The 19,736-nt window shown below is 51.0% G+C and overlaps 1 protein-coding gene across 2 annotated transcripts in view; it reads right to left on the reverse strand.

The window, feature by feature from the left end:
- Positions 1 to 9,209: 9,209 nt before the first annotated feature.
- The window catches only part of Rgma (repulsive guidance molecule BMP co-receptor a), a 46,655-nt gene continuing 36,128 nt past the window's right edge, over positions 9,210 to 19,736 (reverse strand). For both annotated transcript variants that reach the window (XM_048434827.3, XM_085682631.2), the window contains exon 4: positions 9,210 to 11,753. In XM_048434827.3, coding sequence (XP_048290784.1) covers positions 11,052 to 11,753 — 702 coding nt within the window. In that variant the 3' untranslated portion in view covers positions 9,210 to 11,051. The remainder of the gene's footprint in view (positions 11,754 to 19,736) is intronic.

The following is a 19,736-nucleotide window of genomic DNA, read 5'->3' on the forward strand; positions in this document are numbered from 1 at the left end:
TTCTCCGGCCACTGCTCTTAGTGACATCGGGAGGGATCATTGAGTCACAAGGTGACCATAGTGACTCACGGTTTCCTCTGACCTGCTTTCTATGGGCCCATGGTTCCATTCCTGATCAGATATGGTATCTGGGGGATTCTAGTGAAGTTCAGTAAGATTCTTATTAAAGACAGCGAGAGGCTCCGTGCTGAGAAATTCAACAGAACTTTCGAATAGCTGAAAAGTTTAGGAGAGCCTGAGGTTAGTCAAGGAGAAAAATGCTATCAAGAGTTGTTGGATTTTTACTCTTTACATTTTTGGGGGGTCCGCCACCCATCTCCCAAATCATGACACGGATACTTATTCTTACTTATGAATGCCCAATTTTAGCTTGGCTTGTTTCTAGCCAACTTTTCTTATCTTAAATTATCCCATCTATCTTTTGCCTCTGGGCTTTTATCTTTCTCTATTTCTGTATACTTTTTTTTTTTTTTTTTTTTTTTACTTCTTTCTCCGTTGCTGGCTGTGTAGCTGGGTAGCTGGCCCCTGCTGTCCCTCTCCTTGTTCTGTCTTGCTCCTTCTTCTCCCAGATTTCTCCTCCTATTGCTTCTCTCTTCCTGCCAGCCCTGCCTGTCCTTGCTCCTGCCTGGCTATTGGCTGTTCAGCCCTTTATTAGACCATCCGATGTTTTAGACAGGCAAAGTATCACAGCTTCACAGAGTTAAACAAGCACAACATAAAAGAATGTGACACACCTTTGCATCAGTAAACAAATATTCCGCAGCATAAACAAATGTAACACACCTTAAAAGAACATTCTACAACAATCAAGACCCAGATACCCTCTGCTTTGACAGCTCCTTCTTGGTCCCACATGCCTTGCAATGGTGTGCTCTCGGTTCTCCCAGCTGCCCCGTGAGGACGTCATCCTGGCTCTAGTTGGCAGAGGGCAACAAGGCTCAGCGACACAATGGGGCTCATGGTTAAGGTCGGAGAACCAGGAAGCTCCGCTTGAGAGGACTGGCATATACAAGACCTCCACCCCTTCCTCTGCTAAAGGATGGTGGGTGAACAACTGGAATCGCTGTTGCCAGTTTCTCACCACTAGAGGTCACCCACGAGGCAGAGCACCTTCATCCACTCTGGCTGCTGTGTCTTCAGCACGGAGCCCAAAGGTCACTGTCACAGTATCATTAAATCTTTGCAGAATATACGGATGTCCCACCAAATCTAGGCCATGTCCAACCACATTGGGTAACCTCCAACTGTCTGTATTGAGAAGAACCAGGAAGGACTCTTAGTACTGTGTCAGGTCAACTTTCCATGGATGTAGGTACCCAAGAAGGCAGTTGTGGGGAAGTGAGCTCTGTCTTAGAGACCTAGTTCTGGGTAGCTTAGGCCCCAGTCTTGACACCCTCGGGCCTTGCTCACCAAACCCTTCCATGCAACATGCTTGGGCTCTGAGAACCTGAAGCCAAGGAAGGCGGTGGCTGGACAGGGCTTCACAGTGACGAATAGGTGCTAGGCCTCTCTGGCAAGTGACCACAAAATTTAGCTCTTATGATGCCACTGGGATGTTTCCAGCGTTCACGCACATCGGAAATGGGGACCACACTGGCAGCCAGATCGTATCAGATTTGTTGCCAAGACTAGTTCTCAACCTGGAACACTGACTGGCTGCTTCCGGGCGATGGTGACCTAGTTGACAGGCCCCCAGCACACTGACATGTTCCTCCTTGGATCCCGTCTCAGAGTTTCTGTTGCTGCAATGAAACACCATGACCCAAAAGCAAGCTGGGAAGGGAAGGGTTTATTTGATGGACACTTCCACATTGCTGTTCATCATCAAAAGAAGTCAGGACAGGAACTCAAACAGGACAGGAACCTGGAGGCAGGAGCTGATACAGAGGCCACGGAGGGGTGCTCTTTACTGTCTTGCTTCCCCTGGTTTACTCCTGCTGTCTTATAGAACCCAGGACCACCAACCCAGGGATGACGCCATCCACAACGGCCTGGGCACTCCCCCATCACTAATGAAGGAAAAGCCTTGCAGCTGGATCTAATGGAGGCATTTTCTCAACGGAGTTTCCCTCCATTAAGAAAACCCTACTTGTGTGTCAAGTTGACATAGGACTAATCAGGACAGACCCCAAGGCTCTCAGACTGTAGGTGGCTGTTGTCTCAACCCAACTTCTCCTCCCAGTTTGTCCCTCTTCTAAGCACTCCCTGTCCCCCTAGCCTGTAGGTGAGAGGTGGGGGTAGCCCCTCTGGTCACCCAAACTAGAGCCCTAAGTGGATTCCACCCCTGTTGGTGACTCCTGACGTTGTCTTGGCTTGGAGAGAGGAAGCAGGGTGGGTCCATGGTGGGTGGGCTTCCTCTTTTAGAACCTTTTTGTAACCCCCAGAAGGTGACTGCTCTTGACCCTGGTCTACCCACAGGAGGAAGCTAGGACAAAAATCACTTCTTTCCAGGTTGGATGTCATGATGGAGGAGGGTTATCTGTCTATTGTGTTATTTTCATTGGTCAATAAAGAGACTACCTTGGCCCTTTGATAGGACAGAAAATTAGGTAGACAGAGTAAACAGAACAGAATGCTGGGAAGAGGGCTATGAGGCAGAAGCCATGGAGCCAGCCACCAGGTCAGACATGCTGAATCTTTTCTGGTAAGCCACCACCTCGTGGTGCTACAGATTATTAGAAATGGGTTAATATCAAGATATGAGAGTTAGTCAGTAACTAACTCTCTAGAGATAATGGGCCAGGCAGTGCTTAAATGAATACAATTTGTGTGTTGTTATTTCTGGGACTAAGCTAGCCGTGCGGGAGCCGGGTGAGGCGAAAAGCAGGCCTGCCCGCAGCCCCTCACTACAATGTCAGATTTGTTCAGACTCAGAATGGTCCCAATAGAGGGCTTCATTTCCTCTTCTCAATAAGAGGCTGTAGCGGAGGAGGATGTGTGGAGCTGGGTCAAAGCTGTGCCTGGCAGGAAGTAGTCATCTCCGAGGAGGAGTGGCCTTCCCGTACACTCCAGTTAGTTTACAGAACAACCTGGTGATGGAGGGGCTAGTCGTATTTCCTCATGGCCGAGACGGCTATGGCTAGGAGCAATGCTTACTTACCCACCCTGGCACAGAGCCCATGAATGATGGGGTCCACCTAGGCTCTGTCCTCTGCCCAGAAGTTCCCTCGCACAAACTGCTGTGCACCTGGACCATCAGTAATGATGTGTATATGTGTGTATGTGATATGTCTGTGTGTAGCTATGTGCCCGTGTGTATGTGATATGTCTGTGTGTAGCTATGTGCCTGTGTGTATGTGATATGTCTGTGTGTAGCTATGTGCCTGTGTATGTGATATGTCTGTGTGTAGCTATGTGCCTGTGTATGTGATATATGCCTGTGTGTAGCTGTGTGCCTGTGTATGTGATATATGTCTGTGTGTAGCTATGTGCCTGTGTGTATGTGATATATGTCTGTGTGTAGCTGTGTGCCTGTGTATGTGATATGTCTGTGTGTAGCTGTGTGCCTGTGTATGTGGATATATGTCTGTGTGTAGTTGTGTGCCTGTGTATGTGGATATATGTCTGTGTGTAGCTATGTGCCTGTGTGTATGTGATATATGTCTGTGTGTAGTTGTGTGCCTGTGTATGTGGATATATGTCTGTGTGTAGCTATGTGCCTGTGTGTATGTGATATATGTCTGTGTGTAGCTATGTGCCTGTGTGTATATGGATATATGTCTGTGTGTAGCTGTGTGCCTGTGTGTATGTGATATATGTCTGTGTGTAGTTGTGTGCCTGTGTATGTGATATATGTCTGTGTGTAGCTATGTGCCTGTGTGTATGTGGATATGTTTGTGTGTAGTTATGCGTCTGTGACTGCAGATACCCATCGAGGTCAGAAGAGGAGGTTGGATCCCCCAGAGCTGGAGTTACGTGTAATTGTGAACTGTCTGACATGGGTACTGAAAACTGAACTCTGGTGGTCTGCAAAAGCAACACACGCTCTCACTCAATGCTGAGTGATCCCTGCAGCCCCATTCAGGACTCAGCCTCTTGTCCAGTTGCCTTGAGGAAGGGCTTCCAGGGACTGCTACTGGCCCCATTTCTAACTATCTTCATCCTTTAGACTCTGATTCTTTGTTATCTCTTACCCCAGGCTAGCTCATCTTGCTGGTAAACCGTCACAGCACCCCTCCCCTTCTGTGACAGTTGTCTTTTTTTGCCTATGTTCAATTCCCTAACAGTTTCTGAGCAAATCTTAATTCTCCCCTAACAGATCTTTCTGCTGGGACATTTTGATGTATCTTAAGGCCCAGAGAAGGACTCCAATCCGTGCAGGAGAGAGAGAGAGAGAGAGAGAGAGAGAGAGAGAGAGAGAGAGAGAGAGAGAGAGAGAGAGGACAGAGCTGGTGAGCTGGTGTGTGTTCAAATGTGGACGAATCCTCCCAAGGTCACCCTGAAGCAAGGACGGTGATGATGGACAGTCTGCTCATCTTGAGCTTAGGAATCGGGCTTCCTGGTGTCTTGTTTGAATCCCAAAACACCCCTTCTACCACCACAACCATGTACCAAGAGTGCTTCTTCTTTTTCCTTTCCTGCCCTCCTCACCCTTCCTTCCTTTCTTCTTCCTCTCTCTCTCTCTCTCTCTCTCTCTCTCTCTCTCTCTCTCTCTCTCTCTCTCTCCCCCTTCGAGACAGGGTTTCTCTGTGTATCTTTGGCAGTCCTGGAACTCAGACCAGGCTGGCTTCGATCTTAGAGATTCATTTGCCTCTGCCTCCCAAGTGCTGGTATTAAAGGCATGCGCCACCATGCCTGGCTTGTTCTTTCTTTTTTAAATGTTAGCCTCTTTCCATCTCACACAGCCTAGTGTTGATTGTGAAGCCCAACTTCAGTGAACCACCCGCCCTTTCCCAAGCACCTGGCTGGAGGCTGTCTCAGCAAGGTGGTGGTGGTGGTCTGGGGGGCTTTTCGAGACTTCAGCACTCTCTGTGAGCCAAGTGGCTCCACCCGTAGTACTCTTACCCACCACGGCTGAGCAAGCGGCTTGTCCGTCTGCTCCCAACACGCATCCTTTTGTTTGTGACGTCCAGCCTATGAGCACAGCTTGCCTTCAGCATTTGCTCAGGGCAGTTTATGTTATTTAAATGAGGAAGTTCTAGGGCGGGAACGATATCTCTACCCTGGTGTTTCAAGTCACACCTGGCCACAGTCCCTCTGTCTCTTGGCTCTGCCTACTCATCCTGCATGTTCGACGCCAAGTCGATTGCTGTGGGTCAATGGTCTTGTACCCTGTAAAGATTTGTCACTTGTATTGGTTTAATAAAACGCTGATTGGCCAGTAGCCAGGCAGGGAAGTCGAGGCGGGGCGACAAGAACAGGAGAATTCTGGGAAGAGGAAAGGCTCAGTCTGCAGTTGTCACCCAGCTGCAGAGGAAGCAAGACCAGAATGCCTGACTGGTAAAAGGTGCCAAGCCATGTGGCTAACACAGACAAGAATTGTGGGCTAATTTAAGATGTAAGAATTAGTTTATAAGAAGCCTGAGCTAAAAGGCCAACCAGTTTATAATTAATATAAGCCTCTGTGTGTTTCTTTGGGACTGAATGACTGCGGGACCGGGCGGGACGGGACAGAAACCTCCGTCAACAGGCTAGCATTCCACACATCTCTCTAGTTCAGCCACTGCTTGGGACTGGCCTTATGTGGTGGCAATGGCTTCAGCTTCACCTTTCCTTGGTGGAGGCTTGTCTCTCCTCTACACAGCAGTGGTGCTGAGCCTGCGTGGCTCCCTCTGACCTCAAAAGAAAGCTTCAAGTAAGGCTGGCAGTGCAGCTCCGTTGGTAGAAATGCTTGTCAATATATATGAGACCCTGGGTTCCATTCTCAGCACTGAACAAAGGCAGTGGTGCGCACCTGTAATTCTGCCCTTGGAATGAAGGTGAGAGAGCCGGAAGCTCGGGATCATCCTTGGCTGCCTAGTTTGAGGCAATCAGGACATGTGACCATGTTTCTAAGGGGACATGGACCTACATTGTGTTTTTTCCCCAGCCCAGGAGGCCTGCCTTGCTCTAGCCACTGTGTGGTCTCATCCTGGGTCTTCCATCTGTCCCTTCACTATCCTGGAGTTACACGCTGGTTTCCTGCAATCCCTTGAGACCTCCCTCTGGGCTGGGCTGTTCCAGGTCCCCAGCATTCTCTGCTCTTTGCAGAGAGCTCCCCTCCAGTGTGTCCTTGACGTGGAATGCTCTGGAAATTCATGTTGTGGGCTAGCCAGGCTCGCCTTTCGTCCCTCCTCACCCTTCCTTAGTTAGGAGGCCACTCACAATGAACCCGCTTCCTTCCTGGGGTCTGCCACCATGGGCCATTAGGGTATCTAAGTCTCACGTGTTGGTTTGTCTCCCCAGTGAGAATACAGGACTTGTCCCCACAAACAAGTGGAGTTATCCATTGAGTAAGTGCCTTATGTACCACTGCCACAGGGGCCTCTACTTCTGGTGGGTTCCCTTTGTCGTTGGGCCTCTGTGCCAGGCATTAGCTCATTAGATTTCCACATGACCTTGGGAGGTGGCTACATGTAATTCCATTTTACAGATCAGGAATCCCAGGCTCAAAAATATCCAAGGGAGACCACCCAGCTAGCAACAGGCAGGGCCCAGCTCCAACGCCAAGTCAGCCGGCTACCCAAGCCCACATGCCACCTCTGCTTTCAGCCATGCTTGGGCATGACACAGAGGCTCCAGTGCTACTTGGCTCTCCCGGGCCTCTGCCAGGGCGTTCTGAGAATTATTCCATCGTGATTTACCCACTCAGTTATCAAATTTCGTTTATCAGCCTTTTCTGCTTTTACCCCTTACAAATCCCACTTGTCAAACAAGAACTCTAAGATTTCTTTTACTTAGTTTTGTTTGGGGGCAGAACCCAGGACTTAATGTCTCTCACATGATAGGCAAGTGCCCTGGCATTGAGCTACACACCCAGCGCACCCCATCTGTGTTCTAGCAACGCAGGCAGTTACAGGGCCCGAGAGGGTACTTCATGGGCTACGCCGAGCACAAAGAAGACAGGGACTACTCGGGCTCAAGGTGTTGGGTCCATACTCTTGAGATGCAAATTCCCCTGCTCATGAGGGCAAGGAGCAGTGTGGTGTTCAGGAAAGAATTTTTGTGGGTTAAATTTAGGGGCCTGAAAAAATCTGAAGCCCAAACTATTTTCTTGGCAAGTGTCGGGTAGTATTTTCATCTGACGGAGAATGAGAGACTTTTTCCCTGTGTGCCTGACTTTTCCATACCCTGGCCTGTGCGCGGCTGGTGCCAACGGTGCTGCCACCTCTGTACTGCTCTGACCACTGAGGCCGAGGCCTGTGGCTCCTGACAACGCAGGAGGTGTATTTAGCTCTTTCCTCAACAATCAACCCTTGACTGTTTCTTTAGGAGTCTATGTTTAAAACAAACAAACAAACAAAAAACCAGAGTTCTTTAAAGTTCTCCCGTCTCATGTCTGGTTGGGGTTGTTGTGTGGGCTGGGCATATATGCTCTTGCTGGGCTTCTCTCCTCTTGCTGGCCTGTCATCTCATCGCGACCCTGACTCTGTGGGCACCTCCTCCATGGGGAACATATGAAGTTCTGAGTGAGTGTATGTTGTGAACATGAGCATGGCCATGTCAAGGACCTCAGTGCCTCAGACTCATGGGAACGGCAAAGCCTTCCTCTGGTCCATGTGTGGACAACAGGTGTCCAGAAAATGTCACCGGCAGCTCCCTTCTCCCAGATGTTTCGAGCCTGGGCGTGCTTCCCGACCGAGAGCCCTATCAGGGTTAGCTGAGCCTCCCTAGTTGCTCAGCGGCGTGCAATAAAGCCTGCCTCTGATTCAGATTGAAAATGAATGCTGTGTGGCTATGTCTCCACCAGAGGACACAGCCCATCTTTCCTGTACGTGTCTATGGTTTCTTCAGGCACCATCTCCACAGTTAGGGCAACCCCTAAAGTAGGCGGGCCAGAAATTCCTGTCTCCATCCTCAGTCTCTTGTTTGGGGATAGCACCACCACTCAGTGGTCAGAGTTATTGGCAAGTAGAACTCTCTGATTAATCCCCTGGGAAAGATACATGTCAGCTTGTAGAGGAGGGAGCAGGGGCTCAGAGAGGTTAAATAACTTGCCCAAGGTCCCTTATTTGGGACTTCAACCTGGCTTGTGCTGCTCTGTTCGGAATCTCAAGCTTGGAGCCCCATTCCAGACCCCACCCTCACCCTCAGCACCCCAAGCAGTGGCCCCTCCCCCGGAGGACTCACCTCAGTCCCTGAGGAGTGGCCTCAGCCCCTGTGAAGTCTACCAAAAGTCAGTCCCTCCTTGGGGCTGCTCAAGACCACGCCTACAGGCTACTTAAGACCCGGTAGCCATGTTTGCCACGCAATACCTCTCTTCATCCTCCTGAAGGTCACCCAGGACTGCTTTGCTCTGTTCATTCAAATGGATTTATTAATTTGGCTTGATTGGCTTATTACGTCAGTGGTGGCAGGGGATTCAAAACCTATCAGGCAGGTGGGGACACCTCAGCCAGTTCTTAATCTGTTCCTTGACTCATTGTGTAGGTGTCTTGTCCCCCACCCTCACCAGATAGGGTTTCCTCTATGTAGTTCTGGCTGTCTTTGGAACTCACTATATAGACCAGGCTAGCCTTAAATTCAGAGACCCACCTACCTCTGCCTCCCAAGTGCTAGTATTAAACGTGTGTACCACCACACTTTTTTTTTTTTTTTTTTAAAATGAATGATGTATGACCACAGTCAGCGGTGAACCTAGCTGTACATAGGTCTGGACAGTGGTCCTATTAGAAAATGCCACCAGGCCCCTAGGCTGGCTATGGAAAGGATGCTGAGGAGGTTAAGAGGCTCCTGGCCAACGTTGGCTGGATGAAGCCATTACGGACCTCAGAGCAGCTCCTCTCCTTCTCCAGTTTGTCCTAGAAGGCAACCATAGTCCTCTACCATAGCATCAGTCCGCCCAGTATTCCTAGTGCTGGGGAAACTGAACCAACCAAGTCCTCCTAAGGAAGAAAACCAATCTCCGGGTCACAAAGGGCCACGGTGGCTAAAGAGCTGCATCTCACACGTCACAACGCATGGGCACACGCTTGCTTGCCCAATGCTTCGGGAGAAATCCACAGTCCACGTCACCGCTCCATTCCACCCCCCAAGGACCAGATTCCGATTAGAGAAACCGCAACATCTCCTCAAAAAGAAAACGACAAAACAAACTTTACTTGCATTTAGCCATTAATAAATAATTTACAGTATGTACACGCAGTGACACCCCACACAGGTCGCAGACATGTGGACACAGTGAGGCGTTCCCACTTCCAAGCAGAACGTGATCAAACACAACCAAAATAAAGTGCTTCAATTTTTTTTTTTTACTTCCAACATAGGGATAGCTTTAAAAAAAAAAAAAAACCAGCAGGGAGGAGGGGCTGGGCTGAGCCCTGAGCCCTCCCAGCTACCCATGTGGTTTTTGGCAGGGGTCAGGACCTCTGGGAGAGAGAGAGGCAGGTTCTGCAGCCTCCTGGCCAGTGTATGAGAGGTCCCTGGGGAGCAGTGGAGGGCTGCTGCAAACGTTGAGTGGGGGGCTAGGGTGGGCTGCAGGGCCGCTGGCTGGGCAGCCCATGGGGCCGGCCGCAACACCACGCTGGTTCCCTGGGGGCCTCCGGAACAGCAGCAGAGATGGGGATGGCTCTGGACTCCAGGAATGGGTGCTCACCTTGAGCAGAAGGAAAGCTGGGCTCCCAATGGCAGGCCTCCGGCCGTGTGGCCAGAGTTTAAGCCAGGGACTAGCGGGAGGAGACCCTGCCAGGGTGCAGGGCGTTGGAAGGCCTCTTAGACGTTGCTCTTCCCACCCAGGACTCCAGGCAAGAAGGCTGCGGTGGGGAGTGGAGTTGCTGACCAGCAGGTAGGGGAGTCTAGAAGGCAGGTGAGGAGAGAGTATAGGACAGGGCAGGCCAGCTGGCCCTATCTACTGTGTCTGCTGCTCATGCCCTGAGGCCCCAGGGCCCCTTAGCTCGTACACCTAGCAGCGTGTGTGGTGGTGGTAGTGGGGGGAGGGCAGGAACTGGAGGATCACTTTTCTGCTGAAACATTCAGAACCAAGCACTTGGATTTCTTAAGTGCAATGGGAGAGGGACAGAGAGGGTGGAGCCAGAAATGGGATTGGAGCCCGTGAGCGGCACTGTTGAGACCTCAGGCCAAAACACACCTTTCCTCCAGCCGTGGGGCTTTGCAGGCAGGTGCCTGGGCATGGCACCCTGAGCTCACACCCGCAGTGGCCGGATGCACGGGGCAGTCTCTCTGTAGCATTGGATGGGAAGGGACCAGGAGGGCACAGCCTACAGACCACAAGCTTAACATCTATTGGTTAAAGATGCTGAGCAAGGACCCTCTAGGACTGTCAAACTGCTCAGAGGCCCTGCCCAGGGAAAGAACTGTGTAGATGCTTCAGCCTCACTGACGTGGTGGCTGGGGGTGTACCCGTGGGCTTAGCATGTGCGAGTGTGCTTGCGTAACAGTGTGCGTGCGCGTATGTGGGAGGGCCCAGGAGGCCCAGGGTAGGTGAGTGTGCAGCAGTCAGCTGGGCCCGTCTCAGTGCATTGTGAGGGTGTGGAAGGAGCCGACTTTCCCAGTGTCTCTCTGGTAACGGGGGGAGGGAGGGACTTTAGCTAATGGGGCTCTGGCTTCCACATTCACACGGTGGGGTCGGGGTGCTCTCCCTCTCACACAACTCTACTGTCACAAAAACACAGCACCAATCACCACAACCTTGTCACGTGCACTAAGAGAGAGAGAGAGAGGAGAGAGAGCTGTCCCAGGCCCTGAGCCCCGGCCAAAACATTTGAGGACAGCTCGGTACAGGCCATCGGCTAGAGACCACCTCTGCTGCTGAACGGTGCAGAGAACACGGGGTCGCATGGGCTGCATCCCAAAGATGACTACCCGGCCCCTCAGACAAAGGAGAAGCTGGGGCGAGAGGACAAGGCTCCCGGCAACATCTGCACCTCCCTCTGTATCCAAGGCGGCCAAAATGTCTACCACAACACAGGCAGCAGGGCCAGAAGTGTGAGGGTGCCAAGGAGCCCCTGGGGGGCCAAGGGGAAGGCTGCGGCCACAGCAGCACCTGGCGGTTCCCGAGTCCTTTCAAACAGGTGGAGCTTGTCCTTGTTGGAGTGGAGCATCTTACCGTCCTCCAAGGCATAGTAGGCAGCCAGTGTGAAGTTCACGTCACCAGTCGTGAGAAGGTCAAAGACGCAGGCCTGGTAGTACAGGTCTTCGACAGGCAGCTTCTCCTTGCACTTGGCCACGGCGGTCTCATACGGGAATGTCTCGGGGACCACAGGAGAGGGGCTGACGGCTGCTGGCCTACGAGGGCTTTCGGCGTTGGCCCGGAAAGCCTGGAAGTCAATCTGCTGGTTGAGCGGGCAGCCCCGCAGGCAGAGGTAGAGGCCTTGGCTGTCGCGGTCCTCCACAGCGTTGACCACCTCCTCGGGCATTCTGACGGCGAAGGTCAGGTAGCGGCCCACCTGGCGGACCACGATGGTGGTGCCGATGTACTTGGCCTGGATCTCCACATGCTGGCCTGACACTTTCTCGGTGATCTTCAGGCTGTTGGCCCCGTGTTTATCCCCACCATTCTTGGAGCCGTCCGCAAAGGCAGAAGGGAGCTCATCCATCTCAGCTTGGTACACTTTCTGGTCCACACACTCTGGGAAGTTCTTGAAGATGATAGTGAGCTATGGAGAAGGGGACAGAGGAGAGTAGATTAGGATCTGGGGAGGTTTTAGGAAACTGGGGTAATGGAGGGGCACTGTGGATCCTCCCTTCTCCATAGTGGTCATAGTTCAATATCAACTACACTGTTGAACACAGTGATGTGGGATGCCCTTCTGTATATGTGTGGCTTTTATTGGTTAACGAATAAAGCTGCTTTGGCCTATGGCAGGGCAGAAGATAGTCAGACTGGAAGAGACATATAGAGAGTGTAGGCGGAGTCAAAGAGACACCATGTAGCTGCTGAAGGAGGCAGGCACCATGTAGCTGCCCAAGAAGCAAGAGGTAACAAACCACAGGCCTCATGGTAAAATATAAAATAATTTAAGATATAAGAGCTAGCTAGAAAGACGCCCAAGCTATTGGCCAAACAGTGTTGTAATTAATATAGTTTCCGGGAGGCCGGGAAACAAACAGCCTCTATTTACAACACTTAATATTTTTTCTTTATAATTTTCTTTCCTTTTTTTTTTGTAATTGTTTGTTTGTTTTGAGACAGGGTTTCTCTGTGTAGCTTTGGCTATCCTGGAACTTGCTCGTTAGACCAGGCTGGCCTGGAACTCAACAGATACACCCCTTCTTCCTCCCGAGTGCTAGGATTAAAGGCACACACCACCACCACTTCCTGGATTTTTTAGAAAACATACTAAAATTACTTAGAAAAACTTTAGTTCACTATCCTAACTAGAAAAATAAGTTCATTCACTATAGAGAGCAGTCAACCATAAGGATAAAATAAAAAATAAAATTAAAATGTTCAATTAAAAATAAAAGATCCTAAGTCTACTATGGTCAGGCCAAAATACTGCTCCCCCAAACACCAGATGCTCATTCATTCCAACTATGAGTGTGGCATAAGGGGCTTGGTAGATGGCTCTGGGTGAAGGACACTGAGGTGGAGACATATTGGATTATCCGGGTGGGCCCAAGGATAAACACAAGCATCTGCAGAAATGAGGCTCGTGTTAAGGGACACGGCCAAGAGGAGGCAGAGTGAGTAGGAAGGTGGAGAAGAGAAAGGTGCAGCCATCAGCCAAGGGAAGCCAGCAGCGCCAGAAGCTAGCTAGAAACTGGGAAGGGACAGCCCTGCCGACTCCCTGATTATCTGGCATGGAGAACTGCGATGCTCGGTGGGCGAAATCCATGCACGTGAGGATAGAGGTTATGGTCCCAAGGCAGTTTTGGGGGTCACTTCAAGCTGGGGAGGAGGAAAAATAGGGAAAGGAGGAAGGTGGTTGTCACCCCCCCCTCCCCAAAAAAAGGACAAAACAAAACGAAACAAAAAACCAAAAAGCCAGAGGCTTCAGACTGTGGGTACAGCTCCTGTGCAGGCCAGAGCACCGAGGTCATTTCCAAATGGAGCCTGTGGTCTGCAGGTGAAGGGCTGGGCTGCTTCAGGGGAGGCTGACGTCTGGGTAAGGTCAGTAGTTAAGTGTCCTGAGAGCCACAGACACGCCCTGTGTTTGGCAGTCCAGGCACTGCCGCTATTATCCTGTCTCCTGTGCCGTTCCAAGGGCAGGTGACACCTCCAACTCTACAGATTCGCCCAGGGAGCTGCGGTAACTTGCCTGAGGTAACACAGCCAAAGAAGGCAGGGCTAGGATTAATTCTGGGTTTTCAACCTCTGGGTCACGACCCCTCTGACAAACCACAATCTCCCCAAAATATTTACATTAAAATTCATAATAGTAGTGATAAGACGGTGATGAAATAGCAGCAGGAATACTTTTATGGGTTGGGGGGTCACCCAAACAGGGGGAACCCTTTAATAAAGGGTCGTGGCATTAGGAAGGTTGAGAACCATGGCCACTAGCCTATGCCCATACGAGGGCAACAGGAACCTGGAAACCCAGCCTGAAGTCACAGAGAGAGGTGGCACCCAGGGCTGTTCCTTGTCATTCCTCCAAACCCTGAGTTGTTCCTCCTCAGGGTCAGTTACCGCTCTCCTCTCTGTAGAACAACGTTCCCTCCTCGTGGAGAGGGGTCTGGCTAGCTAGCGGATGGGACTCCAGGGGGACACTGCCCCCACTTCTATCCCAGTCGATCGGCTGGTTTTAGGGACCCAGGAGAGGAAGCAGGTTGCTGATGGCACACGGGGACTGGCCAAAGTTGGACGCTTGGCCTGGCTGCTTGGGAGGTGTGGGTGGTAGCAAGCAGTCATCAAGGGGTCATGATGACAGCCTGAGAAGGCTCACGAGGTCAAGGGCAATCCTGGGGTTGCTTAGCGAATCTCTGGCCCAGTAAGTGTAAGGATCAGAAACCAGAACCACTGCTTGGGTGGGGACCAGAAGTAGAAGAGCCAAGGAGCCTAGGCTCAGAGTCACAGGGAGGCCGGATGTGGAGACTGGGGCATGACACACAGTGCCTGGCTGCAGCTCTAAACGGCAGAGAACCTAGGAGACCCAAGTAAGCAGAGTGTCAGCAGGCCCGGGTAGTGGAGCCTAGGGGCTTCTGAGCTCCTTGGGCTGAGGAGGCGGCAATGAGAGTTGGGAGCTGCTGGAGGAGTCCTCAGCTCAGCACTGTGGCTGTTCTGTGGGTCCCTCATGCTAACCAGGTAGTATATGGTAGCAGCCAGGGGTCCTGGGACACAAGAAGACATGGGGTCCCATCTTTTCGCTGTATTATAGGCTCACAGGACATTAGGAGGGTCATTAATCAGGCTACATTGGGGGCTAGGGTACTCTGGTTTTCTTGGGGGGTGGGTGGGTTCCTTACCCCATAGAAATCCTAAAAATCAAAACAAAACAATAACAACAACAAAACACTAAACAACAACCCCCCACCCCCAATGAACCAACCCAACCCAACCCAACCCAAAGAATCCTACTCCAACATCTTTCAGATTCTATTTGTAGACTACAATCTGGTCTAGATCATACTAATATTTTCCTTCTGACTTTAAAAGCAACAAGAACCTTCCCACAGCTATGTTAGCCTGGGTTCAGGGTGGGGTCCATCTAGTATGACGACAGAGAAGCTCCGTTCAATTGCTTTGTGAGCGAAAGACCAGGGAGCCCTGAGTCCCCAGGGTGTGAGCCCAGTAGGCACTGGCCACACAGCTTCCTAAGCAGGGACTCCATGTCCTGTTTCCTCCCTAGGGCTCCCATTTCCAGTAGGCACCGAGGGTGTCAGAGGAGGCTGGAGCCTGTCTCAGCTGCAGAGTCCTGCTGTGCCTTGGGTCACATGAAAATGAAGCGATTCTCCCGTCCCTGACCTAAGAAAATGGCGACTTCATACAGTTCAGCTTCTGCTTTTTCTTTCTAGCCAACAGCTTGTCCACTGTGGTGTGGAGGCACCTGCAGGGATCAAGGTGGCCCAGCCAGGGTGGCCTGGGAAGTGGGTGGTCCTGCCAGTGGAAGGACGGACGGCAGGGTGAGGGATGCCGGCGCTCTGACTCGGTGTACAAGGCCACACAGACGTGGGGAAGGGGGCTCCTGCCTTCCAAGTGTCATCAGTCTCTGCGGAACAGGAAAGGCTGGTTTGGCTCGAACCGCCATCTCTCTGGGAGACAGCCTCCTGGAAGGCTGACAGGCTGCCTGACTCCTTGGTATTTGTGCCAGGGACACAACCACAAGTAACAACATGAAGGGGGCCTGTCGAAAGCCTGGCAGCCTGCTGCCAGCCCACCATGCATGGATGACTCTCTGCCTTCGGTATCCTCCTTCCCAAAGGGGCCCCCGGGCCTCTCAGTGCCCCCCCCCCCCCGCAACACAAGAGTGAGCAAGCGAGAGAGAGAGAGAGAGAGAGACAGACAGACAGACAGACAGAGACAGAGACTAAGTACACAATATAACAGGCTTCTGAGTGCTAGGGTTAAATAAACAAGGGTGAAGGTGTGGGGAGGTAGAGCCGAGTTCCTGCCCTCAGAGCCTCGGTTTCTCTGCTTATAAAGTGGGCACAACCGGCCAAACTGGGAGGAGGCAAAGGGGTGGGAGGCTGACTGACGAATCTGCCTTTTGGTAGAAAACCCTATTTCGATTGCCCTTGAAGATGCGGGCAGGGCAGGAGGGCTAAGGGCAGTACCCTGGGACTGTACAATGGCCCTGAGTGAGGTTGTGTGGTCTATGGGGCCAGACTTCGTGCGTGCGGCCTCCAGAACAGAGGGTGAGCAAGGCCGCTAGGTAGTGTGGGGGGGGGGGGGCGGGGCGGTGCAGGGACAGGGTGGACACTGCTGGAGCCAGAGTCTAGGCTCTGTTGAGAGGAGGTCCCCAGGGACTATACTGCTTTGGGGATGAAAGTCTCTTACGTCCCTTGCTTCCTATGGCCCCAGATTCCTTCACTGTCGTGATCTGGAGCCAGTCAGCTCAGGGGCAGACCTTCCCAGTTCCCCCGAGCAGAGTCAGGGCCAAAGCATCCTTCTTTCCTAACACCCCGTGCTGGGCTGTCAGCATGAGTGAGGAGCTGCCAGCGGGGAGGGCACAGCATAGCACAAGGTGGGCATGAAGGGAGAGTCCATGCAGCTAGATGAGAGAACACCCCGTTACACTCGGGGAGCAAGAGGCCGCAAGAACAGGCAGGAAGCCAGGCCACTGGAAATCGGCCACTGAGGTAGCTCCTCTGGGGCCCACAAGGCTCCCAGTCTGGTCTGAGTCTTGAGTTTGGCTTGGCCACACATACCAACACTGTCACTGTCTGGTCTTCAGCAGCGCCAAGCTGATGGGGTCTGAGAGGTTTCTGCCTGCAGAGATCAAAGGTCTGGGATACAGAGGAAGGACTGGTCTGGTCAGGCTCGGTCATACACCCCATACCGTTCTGGGAATCCTCCATGTTAGTCTGGGTGGGGAAGGCCTCCTGTTCTAGCTCAGCCAGTACTTTGGTGCCGACATCCCTGCATCAATCCTGAACTAGAGTGGACATGCGAAAGGCTGGCGAAGGAATCGAACAAAACACAGGAACAAGTGAACAACGAATTCCCTAGGTTTGCGGACAGCGCTATCGGGTTGAAGGCTGGGGTCTAGGTATACCTCACCCAGGTGTGTTAAGGCTACGCCCACTGCCTCACGGCACGCTGCCCAAGTCCCAAGGTGGCAGAGGTCCGGGCCCAGCCTCCCTCATCACACACAGGTCTGTGTTGGGGCTCTGTAGTCACACTGGGTGATCGCACCTTCCTAGGTCAAGCGGAGCAGCAGCTACCTGGTCCCCATCCCTTTTGTGTCCTCCGGTCTCCCTGGGTACCCAGATGCCAGCCCTCAGGAGCCCACAGCAGGGGGCAGGGAGACTGGGTCCAGTCCAGAGCTGTGTTTCTTGCTGCTTTCAGCAGCCACCCCGCCTCAGGCTCCCAGCGTTCATTTATCTTGGCTCTGGGGAAGGAGGGTGGTAAGCAGCTGAAAGCTGCTGGAAGGTGTTTGGATCCTTGCCTGGGGCACCTTTAAGTCTTCTGGGGCCAGGAGGGGTGTGTACTGGGGGTGGGGGTGGGGGTGGAGAAGAGCGCTCTGGCCTCAGATCCAGTACCCTCTAGACATCCTGATCTGGAACTATGAACCCGGTAGGGCAACCATGGTGAAGACCTATTTGTTTTCTACCCAGTCGGAGGACCCAGAAAGAGAACTTCTTTGGTAGGTCAGGGCCACCAGGGCAGAAGGAAGTGGCAGTGATGGAGCATTTTTTTTTTTTTTCTGGTTGCCAGGTCACCTCTAGGGTGTGGCAGGGAGAGAGGGAACAGAAACAGCCTTGTGGGCCAGCCTGGCCCTGCCTAACGTGTGGTCTTCCAGCACATTCCTCCTGGGGAAATAGACCCACTGTCTGGGAGCCAGCCTGGGAGCCCCAGGAGGCTCTGGTGACAGGGCTGGCAGCACAGAGGAGGGCAGATGACCCCAGTGCCTAGCAGCACTGCCCCCTCACCTTGGTATCTTACCTCCTGGCAAGTCTGAGGTAATCTGGGGTTGGTAGGAGTATCCCTTTGCCTGGAAAGTGGGGTCATATCTCTTAGCTGTCTCTGGCGCTGGCTGGGGAGCAGGGCGTCATGGAGCCCTCCTTGGCTTGGAGAATGAGTGGCCTTCAGCTGGCTCCGTGGCAGCGGAGAACAAGCCGGGCTCAGGCGCTGTCCTGGCTGAGGTCAAATCCTAGCTTCATGTTTCCCACCAACTACATTTTGGGTGGAGAAGTTCCTCTGCCTCCTGGAACCTCCTGTTTGGTCAAAAGGAGCCACACTACTCAGACAGGGACGGCCCCGAGGAGGATGACAGAGGGGCTTCTGGTTGACCCCGGAGTACACTGTTAGGCTGGTCCATACTCTATTCTGTCGCCCCCCAATTCCAGGTGCTTGGGGCTCTCTTCGCCTCTTAGGGTCCAGATAAGTCAAGGAGACACAGGGCAGGACTCGATCCAGCAGCTTAGGCTGTTCAGCTATTCCATCCTGCAGCCCGGGCTTCTGAACCGACACAAAAGCTACTGAAGGATTTATTATTTGTTTATCTCTATTTCTGAGACAAGGTCTCACAGAGTCCAGGCTGCCGTCGAGCTCATTATGTAAGCAGGCAAGGCGAACCTTGAAGGAGTGGTCCTTCTGCTCTATTTCCTTTTTTAAAAAAACATTTATTTTTATTTGCACTGGTGTTTTGCCACATGTATGTCCTCGTGAGGATGCCAGATCTTAGAGTTACAGACAGTTGTGAGCTTCCATGTGGGTGCTAGGACTTGAACCCAGGTCCTCTGGAAGAGCAGTTAATGTTCTTAACTACTGAGCACTCTCTCCCGCCCCTATTTCCTTTTTAAAAAGATCTATCTATCTATCTATCTATCTATCTATCTATCTATCTATCTATCTATCTATCTATCTATCATGTTTACAACATTCTGCCTCCATATATGCTCACACGCCAGAAGATGGCGCCAGATCTCATTACAGATGGTTGTGAGCCACCATGTGGTTGCTGGGAATTGAACTCAGGACCTCTGGAAGAGCAGCCAGTGCTCTTAACCACTGAGCCATCTCTCCAGCCCTCTGCTCTATTTCCTAAGTCTTGGGATTATAGATGACCATATCCAGTTGTGTGTAGTGCTGGTGACTGAATGCTAGGCAAGCAATCTAACAGCTGAATTACATCCCCAGACTCCACTGAGTGCTCAAAAAAAAAAATAACCAACCAGCCAAAAAAGTAAAACATAAAAGTCCAACCAACCCTATTGCAGAGATGCAATGGTCCAACCAGTCGAGAAGGGTGCATGCATGCATGCACCCTGGAGCAGGGGTGCAGAGAGCAGCACTGTCACCTTCTATAACTGCTACATTTATAAATGCAGCTGCAGAGGTGGCAAGGTCACTGGTCCAGAGAGAGAACACAGACCAGACTCCTATGATTATATATATATATATATATATATATATATATATATAATCTCACAATAATATATATCATAATAATATATAGCACAATAATTAAAGAATATGTGCCATATAATTAATATATATAATTAATAATATATAATAATCAAATAAATATGAATATTATTAAACAATAAATCATTACTTGATCATCAATTATATAATATAAAAATTAAATAATCATAAATATATAATTATAAATAATTATTGATAATTAATTATATTATCGATATATTGATAATAATTAAAAATTAAATAAATATTATAAATAATAATTAAAGGATATATGTGATATATATATCTCACAATAATTAAAGAAGAGGTCAATAATCTGAGAGGTAGTGGGAGGGACACACGAGCTGGAGTGGGGAAAGGGGCAGAAATGATTTAAATTCAGTACCCATGCATGAAGTACTTAGAAAGGTTAAACAAATAAGCAAATAAACCTATATATTTTATATGCTAATTTCTGACACTGAAGTTGTGTGTGGGTCTCATGATTCCCTCATGAGCTATGTCTTGAAGTCTGAGAAATACCACACAAGAGGCAGAATACAGACAGTCGTAAATTGGTTAATCTCCCAACAAGGGATATCTAGAACATTCCTTTCTAAACCATTTG

This window comes from Myodes glareolus, chromosome 24, assembly GCF_982192425.1.
Source record: "Myodes glareolus chromosome 24, mMyoGla1.1, whole genome shotgun sequence".
Classification (NCBI taxonomy): domain Eukaryota; kingdom Metazoa; phylum Chordata; class Mammalia; order Rodentia; family Cricetidae; genus Myodes; species Myodes glareolus.